Source organism: Leptopilina heterotoma, unplaced genomic scaffold (assembly GCF_015476425.1).
Source record: "Leptopilina heterotoma isolate Lh14 unplaced genomic scaffold, ASM1547642v1 Lhet_53, whole genome shotgun sequence".
NCBI classification, from domain to species: domain Eukaryota; kingdom Metazoa; phylum Arthropoda; class Insecta; order Hymenoptera; family Figitidae; genus Leptopilina; species Leptopilina heterotoma.
This window is the reverse complement of record NW_025111115.1, coordinates 2,549,245-2,568,124: the sequence shown is the minus strand read 5'-3', so window position 1 is coordinate 2,568,124 and position 18,880 is coordinate 2,549,245. Positions and strand designations below refer to the sequence as shown.

General features: G+C 25.5%; 1 protein-coding gene across 2 annotated transcripts in view; it reads right to left on the bottom strand.

Annotated features, from left to right (window-relative positions):
- The window catches only part of LOC122508300 (integrin alpha-PS2), a 90,005-nt gene that overhangs the window by 54,333 nt on the left and 16,792 nt on the right, over nt 1–18,880 (bottom strand). For both annotated transcript variants that reach the window (XM_043621578.1, XM_043621579.1), the window contains exon 2: nt 9,869–9,993. In XM_043621578.1, coding sequence (XP_043477513.1) covers nt 9,869–9,993 — 125 coding nt within the window. The remainder of the gene's footprint in view (nt 1–9,868; nt 9,994–18,880) is intronic.

The following is an 18,880-nucleotide window of genomic DNA, read 5'->3' as shown; positions in this document are numbered from 1 at the left end:
TGTAGCGACCCGCAAGATTGCGATGAGAGAAGAAGAAAACCTGAACCTCATCCAACCGACTTATCTGGTACTGGTACAAGTCAGTGAGTGAGTGAGTGAGTGAGTGACCTCTAAGGCCACACTAAGTTCACTCCGTTTCCTCATACGCAACAAGAATCTCGATCAAACAAAACCAGGAATCTCACAGATTAATCATCATTTAATATGTGAGAAGAATTTATTTCTCCATGTCTTGTACGTTTTCACTCTTTTTATAATAATATAAAAAATACATTCGAGAAAAAGCTTATGTCTGGCTTTAATAGAAAAGGTACTTTATGTAAAAGTGACCCTTATAACTGTACGAGCATACATCAGATCAATGGACTACATATGCTAAATTAAATTGATATATCCATGCGTACGGATAATAAATACACATATGATTTACTCACATTTTATTCAATTAGCACTTGGATAGCTACATATATGCGTAATTGAACTTGATTGGGATTAATCATCTAAAACACTTGAGACATAGATTCCATTGCGAAAATATATATCACTCATCTACTGAAACCTACTATTTGCTATTTCAGGGTTGCTACAAAAATTTAATTTTGTTTTTCTCTGACTCTTCTCTGATTTCCAAACAAAATTTTCACTTTTTCCCTGAACTGAAAAATATACTGATTCACTCCAAAAATTATTAGATACTAAAAAAAAAAATTCGATTACATTTATTTACAAATTATCTTCAAAAGTAAAATTAATCGAAAACATCAATAACTTCTTTTTTAAATAAATACTTGTCATTATTATTTTTCTATAGAAATTAAGATTTTCAACTTCAAACCTTCTGAAATTCAATAACTTATGAGAATATTATTATAAAATGACCGAGTGATAAAATCATATTATTTTATATCATAAGAATATTGTAACTATAAATTTAAATTGTCAAAGATTTTAATTTGAACCCTTTTCAAAATTCAATTATTTCTAAAAATTCGAGCTTTTATGCTTTTATTATTCAATTATAATTTAAAATTCCAACTGAAATAATTCATTTTTTAATAAATTTTTATTAGAAAATTTTCGAGAATTCAATTACGTAAATACAGAAATAATTAAATATTTCTTAAAATTGAATGATTATAAAGAAACTTATAAAAACTGTTTTAAATAATTGAATTCATTCGGCGAATTTTAAAATAATTTTAAGAATAAATACAATTTTTTATCACTTTATTTAAAATTGTATAAAAAATAATTGAAATTCGGCGATAAGTTTTCTTATTTATAAAAATGAATTTAATTCTTGCAACGAATTTTATTAAAATTTTTTTAAAGAATTGAATTCCTATGTGAAGAATTTTATTTGTGAAAATAATTAAATTCCGGAGAAAAATATGAAAATAATTCAATTCTTGTGAAGAAGTTTATTTAAAATTTTTTAAATAATTGAATTTCTCAGATTTTTTTTAAAACTTTTCGAAAATAATAAAATTTCTTTAAAAAATTGAAAATAATTGAAATCTGACGAAAAATTTAAAAAAAAAACTTTTTTAAATAATTCAATTCCTGTGGAAAGTTTTATTTTTGAAAAGAATTTAATTCTTGGAGAGAATTTTATTAAAATTTCTTACATAATTGAATTACTTCGAAGAATTTTATTTTTTACTAAAATAAACATAAGAATATTGTAACTATAAATTCAAATTTTCAAAGATTTGAATTTTAACCCTTTTCAAAATTCAATAATTTCTGAAAATTTAAGCTATTATGCTTTCAATATTCAATTATAATTTAAAATTCTAACTGAAATTCATTTTTTAATCAATTTTTATTTGAATATTTTTCGAGAATTCAATTATGTAAATACAGAAATAAATAATTTATTAAATAATTGAATATTTTTTAAAATTGGATTCTTATGAAGAATTTTATCAATATTTTTAAAAATAGTTATTTGAATTCTTTCGGCGAAATTTAAAAAAAATTTTAAGAATAAATGCAATTTTTTAACATTTTATTTAAAATTGTATTAAAAATAATTGTAATTCTACTAATTTTATTAAAAAAGTTTCTAAAGAATAGAATTCCTGTGAAGAATTTTATTTATAAAAATAATTAAATTTCGGAGAAAAATATTATTCTTTATGAAAATAATTAATTTCTTGTGACGAATTTTATTAAAATTTTTTTAAATAATTAAATTATGAATTCTCCGAATTTTTTAAAACTTTTTAAAAATAATTGGATTCCATCGAGAAATTTCATTAAAAAATATTGAAAATAATGGAAATCTGGCGGAGAATTTTATTAAAATTTCTTAAATAATGGAATTGCTTCAAAGAATTTTATTTTTTACGAAAATAATTGAATTTAATGGTGAATTTTATTATAATTTTTCAAAATTTATAAAGCATTTTATAAAATTTTTTTTAAATAATCGAATTCTTGAGAAAAATTTTATTATTTATAAAAATAATTGATTTCTTGTGAAGAATCTTATTCAAATTTTTTTAAATAATTGAATTCCCATAAATTAATGTAGTATTTGTGAAAATAATTGAATTCTCAAAAAGAATTGTATTAAAAATAATTGAATTGTATATAAAAATTTTATTAAAATTGCAATTTTATTAACTAAACCTTGTAAAGAATTTTTTTCAACATTAAATAATAGAATTTTTACAAGCATTTTATTTAAATTTTTCGAAATAATTGAATTTCTCAGAACTATTTTTTTCAATTCTCTGAATATATTTGAATTCTTTCGAGAAACTTCATTAAAAAAATTAAGAATAATTGAATTGTTTGTAAGAAATTTATAAAAAATTAGTAATTGAATTCTTGGGAAATTTTTATTAAAATTTTGTTTAAATAATTGAATTCTTTTGGAAAACTTTATTAAAATAGTAAATGATGGAAATTATTATAAATTGAGGAACATTTTTGAAAGTAATTGAAATTTTGATAACAATTTTATTAAATTTTTTGTAAATAATTGGATTTTGGAGAAGAATTTTATTATTTATTATATAAAATTGATATTTAATAATTGATATTTTGAAGAGAATTTTTTTTTTAATTTTTGATATAATTGAATTTATGCAAAGAAGTTTATCCCTTTGAAAATAATTTAATTTCTGTAATCTGTTGTTCTTAAAATTTCTATTTTAATTCATTAAAAATTGATATTTTCTAAAATTTTTAAACTGAAACCTTTGAAGTTTATCTATTTACGAAGATTGTAAACGTAATTTTTTTGAAATCCAATTTATTTTGCAATTATTAAGTAAAATTATTCATTAAATAATTTCTAAAGACGTTAAAAAATTCAGAACTCTTTTATAAATTTTAAAAATTTAATTTTTTCCAGTACCTTTAATAAAAATCCCTGACTTTTCCCTGACTTGTGACAACCCTTTTTTTCTACGTTAAAAAATATTCAAAATGGTTAGAGAATTGCAGAACATATTTTTAATTCTTTTTTTCACATCATCTCTGATTAAACGAACAGAAGCAGAAGCGACTTTTTAAGGTTATTTACCGAAAAATGAAACGAGAGATATACAACGGTAAAAGTTGTTACACATTGTGAGGAGAACAAGTCGCAACGATATAGCACGCCACACGCGGTTCAACGACTCGAAGGGCAGTGATTTTAACTGCAATTTACCTTAGCACTTGAGCTGTGTGCGGAATACCCGCAGTGAATAATTGACAATTCCTTGGCGCTGAAAGTTCGAATAATCCACAATTACCTGAAATCACTGTGCGAGCATTTTACACTGTGACTTGATATGAGAGGTTACTGCGAGAGAATGAAGAAGGTGATAATGGCAAAGATCAGAAGAAAGGATATAAGAGAAGAGAAGAAGCCCCATTACGGTAGAATGGTATGATATGTATTGCTGAAATTGCAGTATTATGGGCTCTTATCTTCATCTGAAAACAAGCGACCTGAACTTCAACTGTTTTCAAAGAGATTTACGCTCTCTCGATATCATAACAATTTATTTTCATTATAGAATCATTTCCTCGCACGGACAACAATAATAATTTGTCGTTGAGCATGATTGCAATCATATTTTTCAATATTTGACATCACGCACTCAAGAGAGGGATCTAATGTTTTAAGTTATTTACTAGTAAAAACAAGGTCTGTTAACTGTTTATATCTTAAAAACAAAGTAATTGAAAAGTAGCCAACTTTTGAAAATTAAAACAATAGGTTAAGTCGTAGTTTTACGACTTAAAATAATACTGTCTCAAGACTACGATTCAGTCAAAAATATTTCTAATGTAAATGGTTTTATAGTCAAAAGGGGACTGAAAGTAAGCAGTTAGAACAAAAATTTAATTTTCTTCTTCCCTGACTTTTCACTAATTTCCAGACAAAATTTTTACTTGTTTTGACCCTGAAGACTATTGTAAAACATTAAATTTACTCGTTTGCTTCAAAGGCACCTTTCTGCAGGTAGTAATTTAGTAGATAATTTACTAATAGAATTTCATTAAGTTAAAAGCCAGAACAAAGTCGTTTTATTTATAAATTTTTTTTTGTAGCGATTATAGTATAATAAGAATTAGCCAATGCATAAGTTTGCGACTTTGTGTGATCTTGTCCAATTAGGTTTAAACTAGCTCGAAACTAGTTGTTCATTCCTGTGAAGCGCAAATGCTTGCTCTACACTACAGGTGACCAGAAGACTACTCGATTCTTGCCAATTACCGTCCCGTGTATGTCCATTGTACAGCCCATAAACTATTATAGTTGTTGTGCACAAAATATACAACTTTTCAATATCAAAATAAATAACAACCTGCTATTGTTCACAGTTTTTTTTTATATTATTACGTGTATAGTTATACAGTAAGAAAAGCTATCCGTCAGTCATAGGAAAGTATGGGAATCGCATAAGTCTGTCTCACTCCCACTTATGGGATATGACTGACGTGGTAGGTTTTCGTACTGTATATTTCTTGTATATCGCGATTGTAAATATAAAATTGATGGAGTGAAACTTTTTCTTGTAGGAATTAATTATATTTTTTCTCTTCTTGACTTTTCCCCTCTATTTACTACTTTAAATAAATAAATTTTAAAAAACTAAAATTCGGTTTTAATATTTCGATTATCATAAATGTTTTCCAGGTTAAAAAACGGAATTTTTGCAGGTTTTTAAAACGAAAATTATTTGAGAACATCAATGACTTCATTTTTAAATAAATATTTAATCATTTTTTTTTATAGAAATATTAAAAAATTTGAAATTCAATAACAAGAAAATTATTATAAAACATGATGATAACGATAACTCCGAGTCTTCGACTCGGGAGTGATCGCTTTCTTCATGTTTTAAAATAATTAATACTTGCTACTTTGTTACTGTAACTTTTTCAAAAATTATTTGCATCATTACGATTATTCATTTATAGAAATTTCAACCAAAATTCTTCAATTTTTTAAAAAAAATTTCAAAAGTTCTTTGTTAATTTTCAAATTTTTTTGTTTACAATTTAATTTTACGAAATTTCGATTATTTTGACATTCTTCAATTAAATATATTAGAAATTAAAAACTTCAAATAATTAAAAAAAATCCATTAAACTTATTGAGGCAAATTAATTCTAGAGAATTCTTAACTAAAAGTATGAAAAGTTCAAATTTTCAAAGATTTTAATTTGGAATTCATTTTTAAATTAATATTTATTAGAAAATTCTACGAGAATTCAATTATTTAACTATAAAAATAAATATTTTATTCAACAATTGAATGTTTCTTAAAATTGAATTTTCATAAAGAATTTTATTAACAAATTTTTAAATAATTGAATTCTCTTGACAAATTTTAATAAAATTTTTAAGAATAATTGCATTTTTCGAGAAATTTAATGCAAATTGGATTATAAATAAATAAATATTGAAATTTTGCCAAGGATTTTATTAAAAGTTAGGAAAATAATTGAATTTCGGAGAAAAAAATTATTATTTATAAAGATAATTGAAATTTTGACGAGAATTTTTGTAAATTTTTAAATATAATTGGATTTCTGCGAAGAATTTTATTAAAATTATTTTGAAAAAAATTGAATTCTTACAAAGTATTTTATTGCAATTTATAAAAATAATTGAATTCCTACATAGTATTTTAGTATTTATGAGAATTATTGAATTCTTGAAGAAAATTTTATTAAAATTTTCGAAAATAATTAAATTCCTGCACAAAATTGTATTATTTTTGAAAATAATTGAATTCTTGGGAAGTAGGTATTTTATTGCAATTTTTGTAAATAAATTAATTTTTTGAAGAATTTTATGAAAATTTAAAAGATTAATTCAATTATTTCGAATAATTTCATTGAATATTGTATATTAAAAATAATTGAATTCTTGGGATGAATTTGATTATTTATGTTAATAATTGAAGCGTTTTGTGCAGAAACAGCATAAGTCCATAATTCAAAATTGTTCAGGAATCAATAAAAACTGTTTTTCTCGTAAATGTTAAGATTTTTTTTAATTCGGCTTTTTGCATTATATTCTACTAACCTATAAGTTAAAAAATCCAATATGATTAATTAATTATCTACTTAATATAAAAAATTAAAAAATAAATTAACATTTGGACTTATGCTGTTTCTGCACAAAATGAAATGAAAAACACAGAAAATTTATTAAATCTAGTGAAATATCAAAGTTTTATGAAATATTTAATAACATTTATTTATAATATTAAATTTGGATAATTTTTAGTAACATTTTATAAATAATAAAATTGTTTTAAGAATAAATTTAACCAATTTTCAATATTTTCTGATTTTAAAATAATTCAGTTACCACTGTCACTTTTTGCTTCCCATGAGTGTTTTTATTTATAATATAAACTGTTTAATATAAATTATTAAAATACGTCAAGAATATCACAAATAAATATAAAACTTATCATGGACTTGTGCTGTTTCTGCACAAAATGATATTTTAATTATTTTTTTTAAGGGTTTAGAGTTTAGTCACTTATGTAATATTTTACCAGATTGAAAAGCTTCATTTAAAGATAAATTTTCAATAAAAAAGTGATTTTCGAAAAAAAATGGACTTATGCGGTTTCTGCACAAAACGCTTCAATTGAATTCTTACCCAGAATTTTATTATTTTTTAAAATAATTGAATTCTTGTAAAGAAATTTTAAAAATTTTTTGAAAATATTTAAATTGCTAAGCAGATTTTTATTATTTGGTAAACTAATTGAATTCTTGCCAAGTATTTCATTGCAATTTATAAAAATAATTGAATTTCTGAGCCGAATTTGATTATTTTTGTAAAAAATTGAATTTTTGCAAAGAATTTTATTAAATTTTTAAAAATAATTTTATTCTTCATAGAAATTTAATTAAAAATGTATTGAAAATAATACTTAAATTCTTATAAATAAATTGTAGCAAAGGTTTTTAAAAATAATAAAATTTCTTTAGAAAATTTTTAATAAAATTTAATAAAAATTTAATAGAATTTTTAAGAATAATAACTTTTTTCGAGGAATTCCATTAAAATTGTATTAAAAATAATTGAAATTCAGAATTGAGTTTTATTATTTTTATGAAAATAATTGAATCCCTGTAAAAATTGTTCTTATTTATGAAAATAATTGAAAAATATATTAAAATAATTTGTAAATAATTGAATTCCTGTGAAATTTTTATTATTTATGAAAATAATTAAAACTTTGCCAAGAATTTTATTAAAATTTTTGAAAATAATTGAATTTCTGAAAATAAATTTTACTACTTTTGAAAATAATTGAATTTCTGCAATAATTTGTAATTGCTTCAAAATTCAATTTGTTTTACACTGAGAGAAATGGATAGTCAGATTTTGATGTTAAAAAGATGATGTTACACGATACTATCATTATGCTACTGCCAACCATCACAGATGCTAAAAAAAATATAGTTATGCTACCCCGTACTACCAAGATGTTACTCCTGATGATATTGATGGTAACGGTGACTATCTAGATAGCTGTCTGTATACGTAGCATTAAAGATGGTCACCCTAACCACAATTATGTTACCCACTACTATAAATTTCTCTCCGTGTACTGTTTTTAACTAAAATTTTTCTATAAATCCATTATTTTTAATAATCAATTTAAAAATTTTTTTTAAATCTAAGTTTTTTTTATATATTTGTAATTAAATTCATTTAAAATTGAAATTTTACAAAATTTTAAATCAAAATTTATTGAAGTTCATCTACTTATGAAAATTGTAAAAGTAATTCTTTCAAAACTGAATTAATTTTAAAATATTTAAGTTAAATATTTAAGAAAAAAATTAAAATGTTAAAAAACATTAAAACATTTGCCTTTTGATATAATTTTTTCTGAAAGACGTATAACTAAATTTTGTACATTTTTTTTTTTTTGAGAGAGTATTTTTTTTTACATTGTTGTTTGCAGTAAAAATTATATTTTAGTTTTGAAATTATGTTAATGTCACTACTTTCATTAAACATGTATTATAAAAGTGAAAGTAATTAGAAGTGATGTATGCATTTTATATGCATTATTTTAAGAATTGATAAGTCTCGCATTTCTGATAAGAGAATGAAAGTCAGTAACCTGTTTTCTGATACTGCGGGATGCAGAAATAATAATTCTTGCGTAATTTTCTATATAGTAATAAAATTATTACATTGTGTCTATGTGCAAACAAGTTTATTTTCAAAGTTTCATTGATAATAAATAAACATAATTATAATTCTATTAAAGATATTTGCATTCTTTGATGTTTCTATAAAGTTCTGAATTTTTTAAGTTATCAAACATACCCTACAATTTTTATTTACTTTTTCATTGACTTTCAAATTTATTTTCTAAACTTTTCTAATTTAATTTTCCATTAACAAAGGAATAATAAAATTATATTACTGCTTCTCGTTGAAATTAATGTAAAAATCTTTTAATATTTAAAAAATTGTCTTCGATTTCCGACTAATTTTTCTTTTTCTTATCAAATTATTGTTTTTTTTTACCTTTCAAATTCTTAATATTTGTCAAAATAATTTTGATTAATTACTGAACAAAAAAAGAGAAGTTTTTTTTAACAAAAAACGATCTCTACAATTTCAAATTGGAAATTTAAATTCAGTAGTAGAAATTGATTTTTATTGCAGATAAAAACCGGAAATCGAAGTTTATTAGACAAGGAATTTTTAGAAATTTTATTTTATTAAAAATAAATTTTTTCTATCAATTAAACTAGATTAGATAAAAATTAGAAAATCTAAAACTGCACCCGAATACTTAAAAAAAATTATCCTAAAAGTTGAAAAAAATAAAAAAAAAGCAGTAAATAGTAGCTTTTAGTAGAAGAAAGTAGCCTGCAATATTAAAAAAAAAGAAAGAAAGAAATGGATCAATTTCATATGAAAGAAAAAAGCAGATCATCATTTCGCAGAAAGTGTTCATAAATTAGCCGAATTATAACTTTATTAAAATAAAATCCTTAAAAAAATTCATCAAGAAACGTTATAAAGACAAATGAATGTAAGAAATCGTTTTCGCAGATTTCATTGCGATAAAAATAAAAATCAAGTTAATAGTATCTGGTTCCAACTTTGGAATTCGCAAGAAATCCCTTGTTCCAAGTCCTCATGACTTAACCGAATTCCCGCGAGAGATTTTCAAGACCGGTCTCAAAGAAATGTCCAAGACAAATTTATTGATCTTTCTTTTCATTTATCAGAATACTGTTGAAATCACTGTTTTCATTCAATTTCAAATTGAATTTGTACGAATTAGATAAGGCAATCGCCACTCTTTTTTTGATGTTATAATTAATTAATAAAAGATAAATATATATTATCACTCACCATTTCTTGTGTCAAATCGAACAACATGGCAATTGTTGTCTTGATTTATGTCACATTTGAAAACCGAACCTCCACGAACTATATCCTTTTGATTGGTTTCCCCTGCTGGTGCGCCAACAATCACTCTGCAACAAAAAAATGTTTGGTAAATATTACAAAACTGCGTTTTTCAATGTTTTCTAATTCACTGCTAAACTTAATGTAAAATTAAAAAATTTTGCCTCTTTTTGGACCGAAAATCGTAATTTTTCTTGCCCAAAAGAAATACCCCGCCGGACTATTGGAACAAGTTTAATAGTTTTCGGAATTGAGGTCAGTGGTCCAAAGTTATTTTCGTGTATGATGTCAGAGTTTTCTCGCAGTTTTAATAACGCAGCTGTTTTCATAATAGATCTTTCACATACGAAGAAAGAAGAGATTTGTTGACAATTTTTCAAAAATTAATTAACAAGGTATACTTAAAAATATGAAGAGTGTTAAAATTCGAAAATTTACTTGTATATCTGTACTAAAAATATGATACACAAGTTCTGAAAGATCAGATGAAGTAAATTTTTTGCCAATATAATAAATTAATAAATTAATAGGGTAAGAGCCACCTTGGGGCACTCTAGCCAATAATTTCAAACATTCAAAAATACTAATAGCAAAACCAAAATTCAGAATCTATTTTGTTTATAATCCGTAACAAAATAATTGTGTTCTCCAAATTTATAATTTCTTTATAATTTATAATCGTTTTTGTCTCGACTATACAAGCAAAATATCAGTGAATAATTTCAATCATATATGCAAATGTAGTAATAAGCAAGGGTCCGTCGACATCTCCAATTTATTTAGAGATTGTACACGCACATAGCGTGCTGAATAGGCCATTAGCATTATTGACTCGAGGTTCGCTAACCATCTTCATGCACTCAATTTTTAAAAATTATCCCCATTCATTCGACTATCAATAAGCCACAAACATTAGATGCAAGAGTTATAAAAGATAATATGCCGTTGCGAACAATACCTTATTATATTTAAAAATGCATTTCCTTTATTTATTCATCCTTAAGAATAAGTAAATTAATTATATAAAACTTATGTAGAAAGGGGTCTTTTTTAAAGCCCTTTATGTAATAAATACATAAATGTGACGGGCCCCGAAGAATGAAACTAAAAATTAAGGATTCTTTTACCATAAAATACTTGTCCTTTTTAGATCCAAAATAATTAATAAAAACTTTTAGTTCTATTAAACTGTAGAGCTATTAAACAGAAACTTTTAATTAATGTAAAAATAGCGCAAACAAAAGCTTAAAAATTGCTTCTTTTCTTTCTTCGCAGAGCGTCATGAATAAAAATGTAAATTTCGAATTGTGATAATAACGTCTATATGTATGTATATAATTACATATAATGCGTATTAGACAAGTGATGTACCGAACATACAATTATTAAAAGTGCTTCTCTAAAGGTCTCTTCTTTTTTTCCAACAATTTAACTGCTACCAGCATTAATGAAATTTTTATTTTTGTATCCATAGATATAGAAAAAAAACACTGCTCTCAATTTGAATCATATAGAAAATAGAAACTACTATATTGCAGAAGAGCGTCACTCTTCTGTGGTTTACCATTGATTCAAGATGTTATAAACACAGCAGAAATGAGCACACAAGTTTTTTCTGTACCACTATTATATCCTTTTTATCATCACTTAGATCTTTATAGTCTTAATAAAATCACATTACTATAAAATTTTACACTGATCTAAAATTTCAACATCAAAACCTCCACGCAGACATAGACGTTGAAAAAAAGCTCTATAATTAACATTTCAATCAAAACTCCAAGTCTGAAAACTATTAATTTTATAAATTTAAATAATAACCCAAGTACCCTTTTTCTACTTAATTCTACTTTACACCTTTTACTTAATTATACATAATGTAACTTCCTACGATGAAAAGATGTGGATCTAGATATAAAATGCAGAGCTCGAACAAGTGAAAGTATTTAAAAATATACGGACTTTACGGAACAAAAATGAAAAATTAGAACATTTATGGACCTTTATGGGATTTACGGACCTAGTTCGTGCCCTGAATATGTAGATAAAGATATAAAATACAAAAGATAAAATATAAAAGATATAAAATATCTTAGAATAGAAAAACAGAAAAGAAAGGTTGAGAAATATTTTTAGCAACCGAAAGGTTTCTGAAGTCACTTCGCACTTGAAAGAATACTTAAAAATACCAAACACAATATTAAGTATATTTATAATCACAATACTAAATCCACAATAATACCTCTTAAAAGCACTTATTATTCTTAAAAGTTTTTAAGTACTCAATTTTCTTTATCAAGAAAAAAAGAATAATTTATATACAATGACTATCAAAAAGTTTTGAGATTGGGGTTATCGACTAAAAGCGTTTCAGGATATTGCCACATTTGCGGATGTTATTTATAAGTCTCATTTCCGTAACATAGAGAATTTATAAAGAGATTAATCTGGAGCATGATAATCTATAAAATTTAGTACAGCTATATATGTGTACTAAATTTAATTTACACTGTACACGCATATTTCACATACACGCATGTGTATGTGAATAAATTCTGCAAAAAAAGTTTTAAAATAACAAAAAAAGGAAGTATCAAAACGCTTTCTAAGAAGATATGTGCGAAATAAACACGATTGTTTACATACATTTGATGTAGAGGCTTAATAATTTCTTTCATGTCAATCAAATATTTATCGATGAATGCCTTTCTGATTTTCATCTGAACCGCTGTAATCATTAACAGCATACATTTTTTAACACTCAAGTGATGAATAAATTAAAGCTATTCAACCAATATTGTATCTGTTAATATGGCCAGTCATCGAAATCATAATGGATCTTTGAAGAATGATATTTCTCGCTGCATTTTATGCTGAATCTAATGGAAAATGAAGACGCGATAATAATCGAACCTATTAATATTATTTCATGTTTATAAAAATATGCACGTAGTAAAAGAATTAAATGTATAAAAAAATTACAAATTAAAAAAATATTTATTCACTTGTTGCAAAGTATCTGGGAAATATAGTTATTGAAAGAAACAAGTGAATTATAAATTTATAACACATGAAGGATGTAATTTTTTGTATACGCCACAACATATATTTATGTAAATTGAAATGAAACGAGACTAGTGTCTTCGTCAGTTATGACATTTATTCTCGATATTGTCTTTCCTGTTCCCTGAAGATATATTTAGACACAAGTTTTTTCTGATTTTAGTAAATTACTATCAATTTAACTGTCATGTGTGTATTTATCATTTTTATAAAGAACTAACGCACTTGACCTGATTTTTGACCTGACTGAAGACCAACGTTGAAGGAAACTTCTAAATCGTAAACTATACGAAAAAGAATAGGCACCAGACAATCGCAGTTTTGCTATCATAAATCGTTTCGATTCCATATTTCTTTAAGTTACAATTAAGTTAACAAATTATACACTTTTATTTCTGAAATAAATAATATTTATTCATTGAATGAATAAATAATAAAATCTCTAATGTTCGCGAGTAGTTTAAATAAAACGAATCAATAAACTACAAACCTACTAACAACATTAATACTAGTCTCTGCGTTAAATTAACTTTTTCTCAATAGAGTGTAAAACTAACGTGGGTCGATGCCGACGGAGTCTTAAACTCGCCCACTTTAAAAAAACAACAGTACACACACAGATATATACCTGCATTTAGCATACGAATCTTTGCAGAGGCGAACCGGTCCACACCATACAAAATTACGATAATTTTCAATGTTAAAAAAGTTATTGATTTCATAAGAATACACACGTCATATATACGTGAAAGTGGATTTTGGTAAAAGAGCTTTTCTGATTCACATTCAACGAGATTTTATTTTAAGCATATTTTTTATACGCTACCATATATGCGTGACATTTTTCATACTTGAAAATTTAATAGAGATTGTCAATTATTGCATTACAGCAAAATTCATTTATTGTTTTTTAAAGCCGAGGTTCCTTTATTGGTCAAGTCTGATTATGGAACGAACTGTTTTCAATGTACTACATTTTACAGAATTTTCCAGTCTTCAATTGTTTTTCTCAATTGAAATGCAGTTATGTTGCTCTGCCAGTTTCTCGCTATAACAGAAATGCTGTTATTCGATGAGGTTTTTCCATATTTTCTAAATAATCATTTAATCGATTTGGTTTGCTGACAAAAACTTGGAAGACTTAAAAAAACAAATTTACCGATTTCTACCATGTGCGCCTTTTCTCCAAAAACTTATTGTTCCTGAAGAAGTGCTTTCCTTTTGCCTTTTAGAAATGAAAAATGACTCATTATAAGGAAAAATGAAAGGGGTCCACATTAGCATTTAATGAAAGGATTTTTGGAGATGTTTTTCGGTGACATATGATTCGGTTAGAAATTTTTATATCTATATAACTAAATCTGGGCTCAGGACGGCCTACGTAAAGCGCGGCCCACCTTTATATTCACTTAGGAACGACTGTATTGACTTATTATTGCAACACGATGCTGGACAGACGCGCATTTATAATCCCTTATTTGGCAAAATCGGACGGCTCCATCGTGCTGCCGCGCCATACTTGGCGAATTGCTCAATGCCATCGTCCCGATCCCGCGCAATCGGACAATTCCATCTCTCTTTTTCTACCTGAATTTCTCTCTTACTTTCTCCCACAGGCAGAAATTGTTTAAGTGTTTTCTGTTTTTTTTTCCCTCCTTTGCCAAAAAAGCGCCGAGCGTAGTACTATTTTTGGGAATTTATTTTCGTTGTTGCATTTATCGTATTCGTATCATCGTATCTTGTCATGTCATAATATATCGTATATCAACATTATCAAGATCATCGTGATTATTATTATCATCATTAACAGAAGCATCGTTATCATCTTCGTTATTATCATCAACAGCAGCATCATTATTATTATCATTAACAGCAGCATCATTATCATTATTAACATCTTCATTATTATCACCAACAACAGCATCATTATCACTAACAGCAGCATCATTATCATCATTATTATCACCAACAACAGCATCATTAATCATCACCATTATCATCAATAGCAGCAGCATCATTATCATCTTCATTATTATCATCAATAGCAGCAGCATCATTATCATCCATAGCAGCATCATTATTATCATTAACAGCAGCATCATTATCATTATTAACATCTTCATTTTTATCACCAACAACAGCATCATTATCATCTTCATTACCATCATTATCATCATCAACAGTAAAGCATATCATATTAGAGAAAGATATGATTGATGATGATGAAAGCAGCCGGCGAAAAGACTGAGAAACTAAAGTAGGAATGTACAGCAAATTAGATTTGCGAGCAGAGACAATAAAAGCTTTTAAAACAGTGAATCGGAGAGTTCAGCGAACTTGAAACAGCAAGTCCATCTGTACGAGCGCGTATGTTAATGAGGGTGCGTGCTGAGAAATTAAATTTCAAGCGGGAGCAGTAAGTCTTCGGCCAAGGATTCACGCCACGAACGGATTCGTTGATAGGACTCGAAGCGAGTATTTATACTTTGTAAACGCGACCGACGTACTTACACGCAGGATGTTAACCACCCTATAGCCTTCATGTTATGGGACATGGAACGTGTGCGAGCTTTGACGTTTGTACATTGTACACTTGTTCAATCAGACACGACCATCTTATATATAGTCCCTACACGAACTTTCGTTATCCTGACAAATGTGACCACAGTCACCATGTACCTTTTGAATCAGCAAAATCATTCCTCTTTTTTCTTTACTCTCTCGCACAAAACTCTCTGCATCTAAATATTCAAGCAATATTATTGCACGACACGAGAAACATTTTTATCGATGTAAATATTTATTTATTTTTTATTTAGACCTAAGGGGAATATATGATTTTTAGCTGATTTTTGACTCAAATATTTTGGCAAATTGCGTTTATGTTAGAAGCAATAATAGAAGTACAGAAATACAACAACAAAAGTACAGAAATGCAATAATAGAAAGTACAGAAATACAACAACAAGAGTACAGAAATGCATTAATAGAAGTATAGAAATACAACAAACAGAAACACCAAGTGTATGATGTTCCCTTAGCGCATAACATTCCCCGATGTCAAATTGCAACTATTATTGGTTAGAGTACTGGTCTCACTAAAAACTTAATTGACACGTGATATAAACTCAGCGCACATTCAAGTATATCTTAATGCACGTGCAGACTTTCTTTGATTGTACATCTGTATTCGCATATATACATATAAAGGCCATACACAATTTGAAATGCCTGAGCATGTGTAAGATGTTCAATCCCGTTCAGTTCGTAGCAGTTCGTAGTGACGCAATGCAAACGGAGGCGCGTTTATACATCGTCATCACGAGGCTCCACTACTTTATAAGGAGCACCTACTCACAAATACCATTCCCTCCTCTCTTTACATTGGTAAATAGAATTCCCTTGTGTCTCACACACACACACACACGTGACATATAGAGAGAAACCCCTCTGGAGAATGTGGATCAAATTTAATTTGCATGTCAAGTATTTCAATACATACAAATATATATACCATTTATATATATCTATATTGTATTTAGGTACATACAATACATCTATAAATCCACCTGGATTTAGTTGTTTAAAGTAACCTTAAATACACCCTCCCCTTTCATTCACTATTTTCTTTATTCTAATATTCCTAATTGTTTTTCTAAATAGAGAAAAAAAGGGAAAAATTAGAAACTAGGTCAGTGTTACAAATACAGATACAATATTTACTTATTGTATATTGATCATTAAAGTGTACGTGTGGTGCGGACTAAATAAAGGCAAGATGCAAACCTTGTTTGTAATTGATTTGTCTTCAAAATTATCTTAAGATCACTGTGAAAAAAGGTTCTAAATTAGAGCTGATTTCAGTAATAAAATTAATCAAAGCTCAAAAAATTATAAACACCACCTAAGCTAAGAGAATTAAAAACGATAATAATAAAAATAATAATATTTGCATTTTTTTAAACCGTTTTTAAAATTGTATTGTAATAAAAAGGTTAAAATTCGGTTGTTGATGTCTTTTTCTTTTCTAAATAACGTTAAAAATGTTAGCCATTTAGGCTTCTATTACAAAACAATAATAACAATACTATTTGTGCAAGAAAAATTAAAAAATTATTTTATTTACTAAAATTCTACGCAAACATTACATTATTTTCATAAATAATAAAAATTTCACATGAATTCAATTATTTACAAATTATTTTTATACATTTTTCAATTATTTTCATATATTATTAAATTATTTTCATGAATAATAACATTTTTTACAGGAATTTAATTATTTTTCTAAATATGTAATAAAACTCAATGCTGAATTTTAATTATTTTTAATACAATTTTAATGGAATTCCTCGAACAATGTAATTATTCATGAAAATTTTATTAAAATTCGTCGAAAAAATTCAATTATTTTTATAACCTTTGCTACAATTTATTTTTTAGAATTTAAGTATTTTTTTCAATACATTTTTATTTAAATTTCTTTAAAGAATAAAAATATTTTCAAAAAATAAAATGAAATTCTTCGCGTAAGTAACAATTCAACTTTTTTCAAAATAATTCTAATAAAATTCTTCGCAGAAATCCAATTACCTTTAAAAATTTACAAAAACTCTCGTCAAATTTCAATTATCTTTGTAAATAATAACAATTTTCTCCGAAATTCAATTATTTTCAAAACTTTTAATAAAATTCTTGTTATAGAATTTCAATTATTTTTAATACAATTTTCATCAAAATTTCTCGAAAAATGCAATTATTCTTAAAATTTTATTAAAATTTGTCAAGAGAATTCAATTATTTAAAAATTTGTTGATAAAATTCTTTATGAAAATTCAATTTTAAGAAACGTTCAATTGTTTAATAAAATATTTATTTTTATAGTTAAATAATTGAATTCTCGTAGAATTTTCTAATAAATATTGATTTAAAAATAAATTCAAAACTAAAATCTTCGAAAATTTGAACTTTTCATACTTTTAATTAAGAATTCTATAGAATTAATTTTTCTCAATAAGTTTAATGGAATTTTTTTCAATTATTTGAAGTTTTTAATTTCTAATATTTTGAATTGAAGAATGTCAGAATATTCGAAATTTCGTAAAATTAAATTGTAAACCAAAGAATTTGAAAATTCGCAAAGAACTTTTTCAAAAATTTTTGAAAAAAATGATCCTAATGTTCTGAACATTCAAATGAACGAAATTTATTTTTTTCTTCTTCAAATAAAATTTACATTCTAATATTTTGTGTCACTATGAATAAAGTTAATTATATAGATTCTAAATATAAAATTTATTGTTTTTAATTTGTATTGCAATCAGTAATTTGTGAAAATACTTTTAAAATAGTATTTCGTTCATTTGAACATTTCTTGTTATTGAATTTCAAATTTTTGACTATTTCTTTAAAAAAAATAATGATTAGGCTGCGTCTACAACAAAAAATAATGTATAGAAAATTGTGTAATGTATAGTGTAATTGACCCTGACAGTTGGCAATGCCAAAAACAATACACATTACATTCCAAATTACACATTTTTCTACACATTATTTTTTCTATTGTAGACGTAGCCTTAAATATTTATTTAAAAATGAAGTTATCGATGTTTTTGAATAATTTTCGTTTTGAAAACCTGGAAAAGTCCGGGAATTTAAAAAGAGCAGAAGCTCTTTATAATAATAATTATTATTGTTATTAATATTATTGTTGTTATTATTACAGCAAATACTAAACTGTTTGTAAAAGGTATTACACGGCACGGCGCACGGCATGTTATAAGTGAAGAAATATTAATCCTAATGAATCATGAATGTGAATCAAAAGAAGCACATTTATAGAAATGTACAGGGACTACTGCTCAATATTTCAAGGTCCGTGTATATAATTTT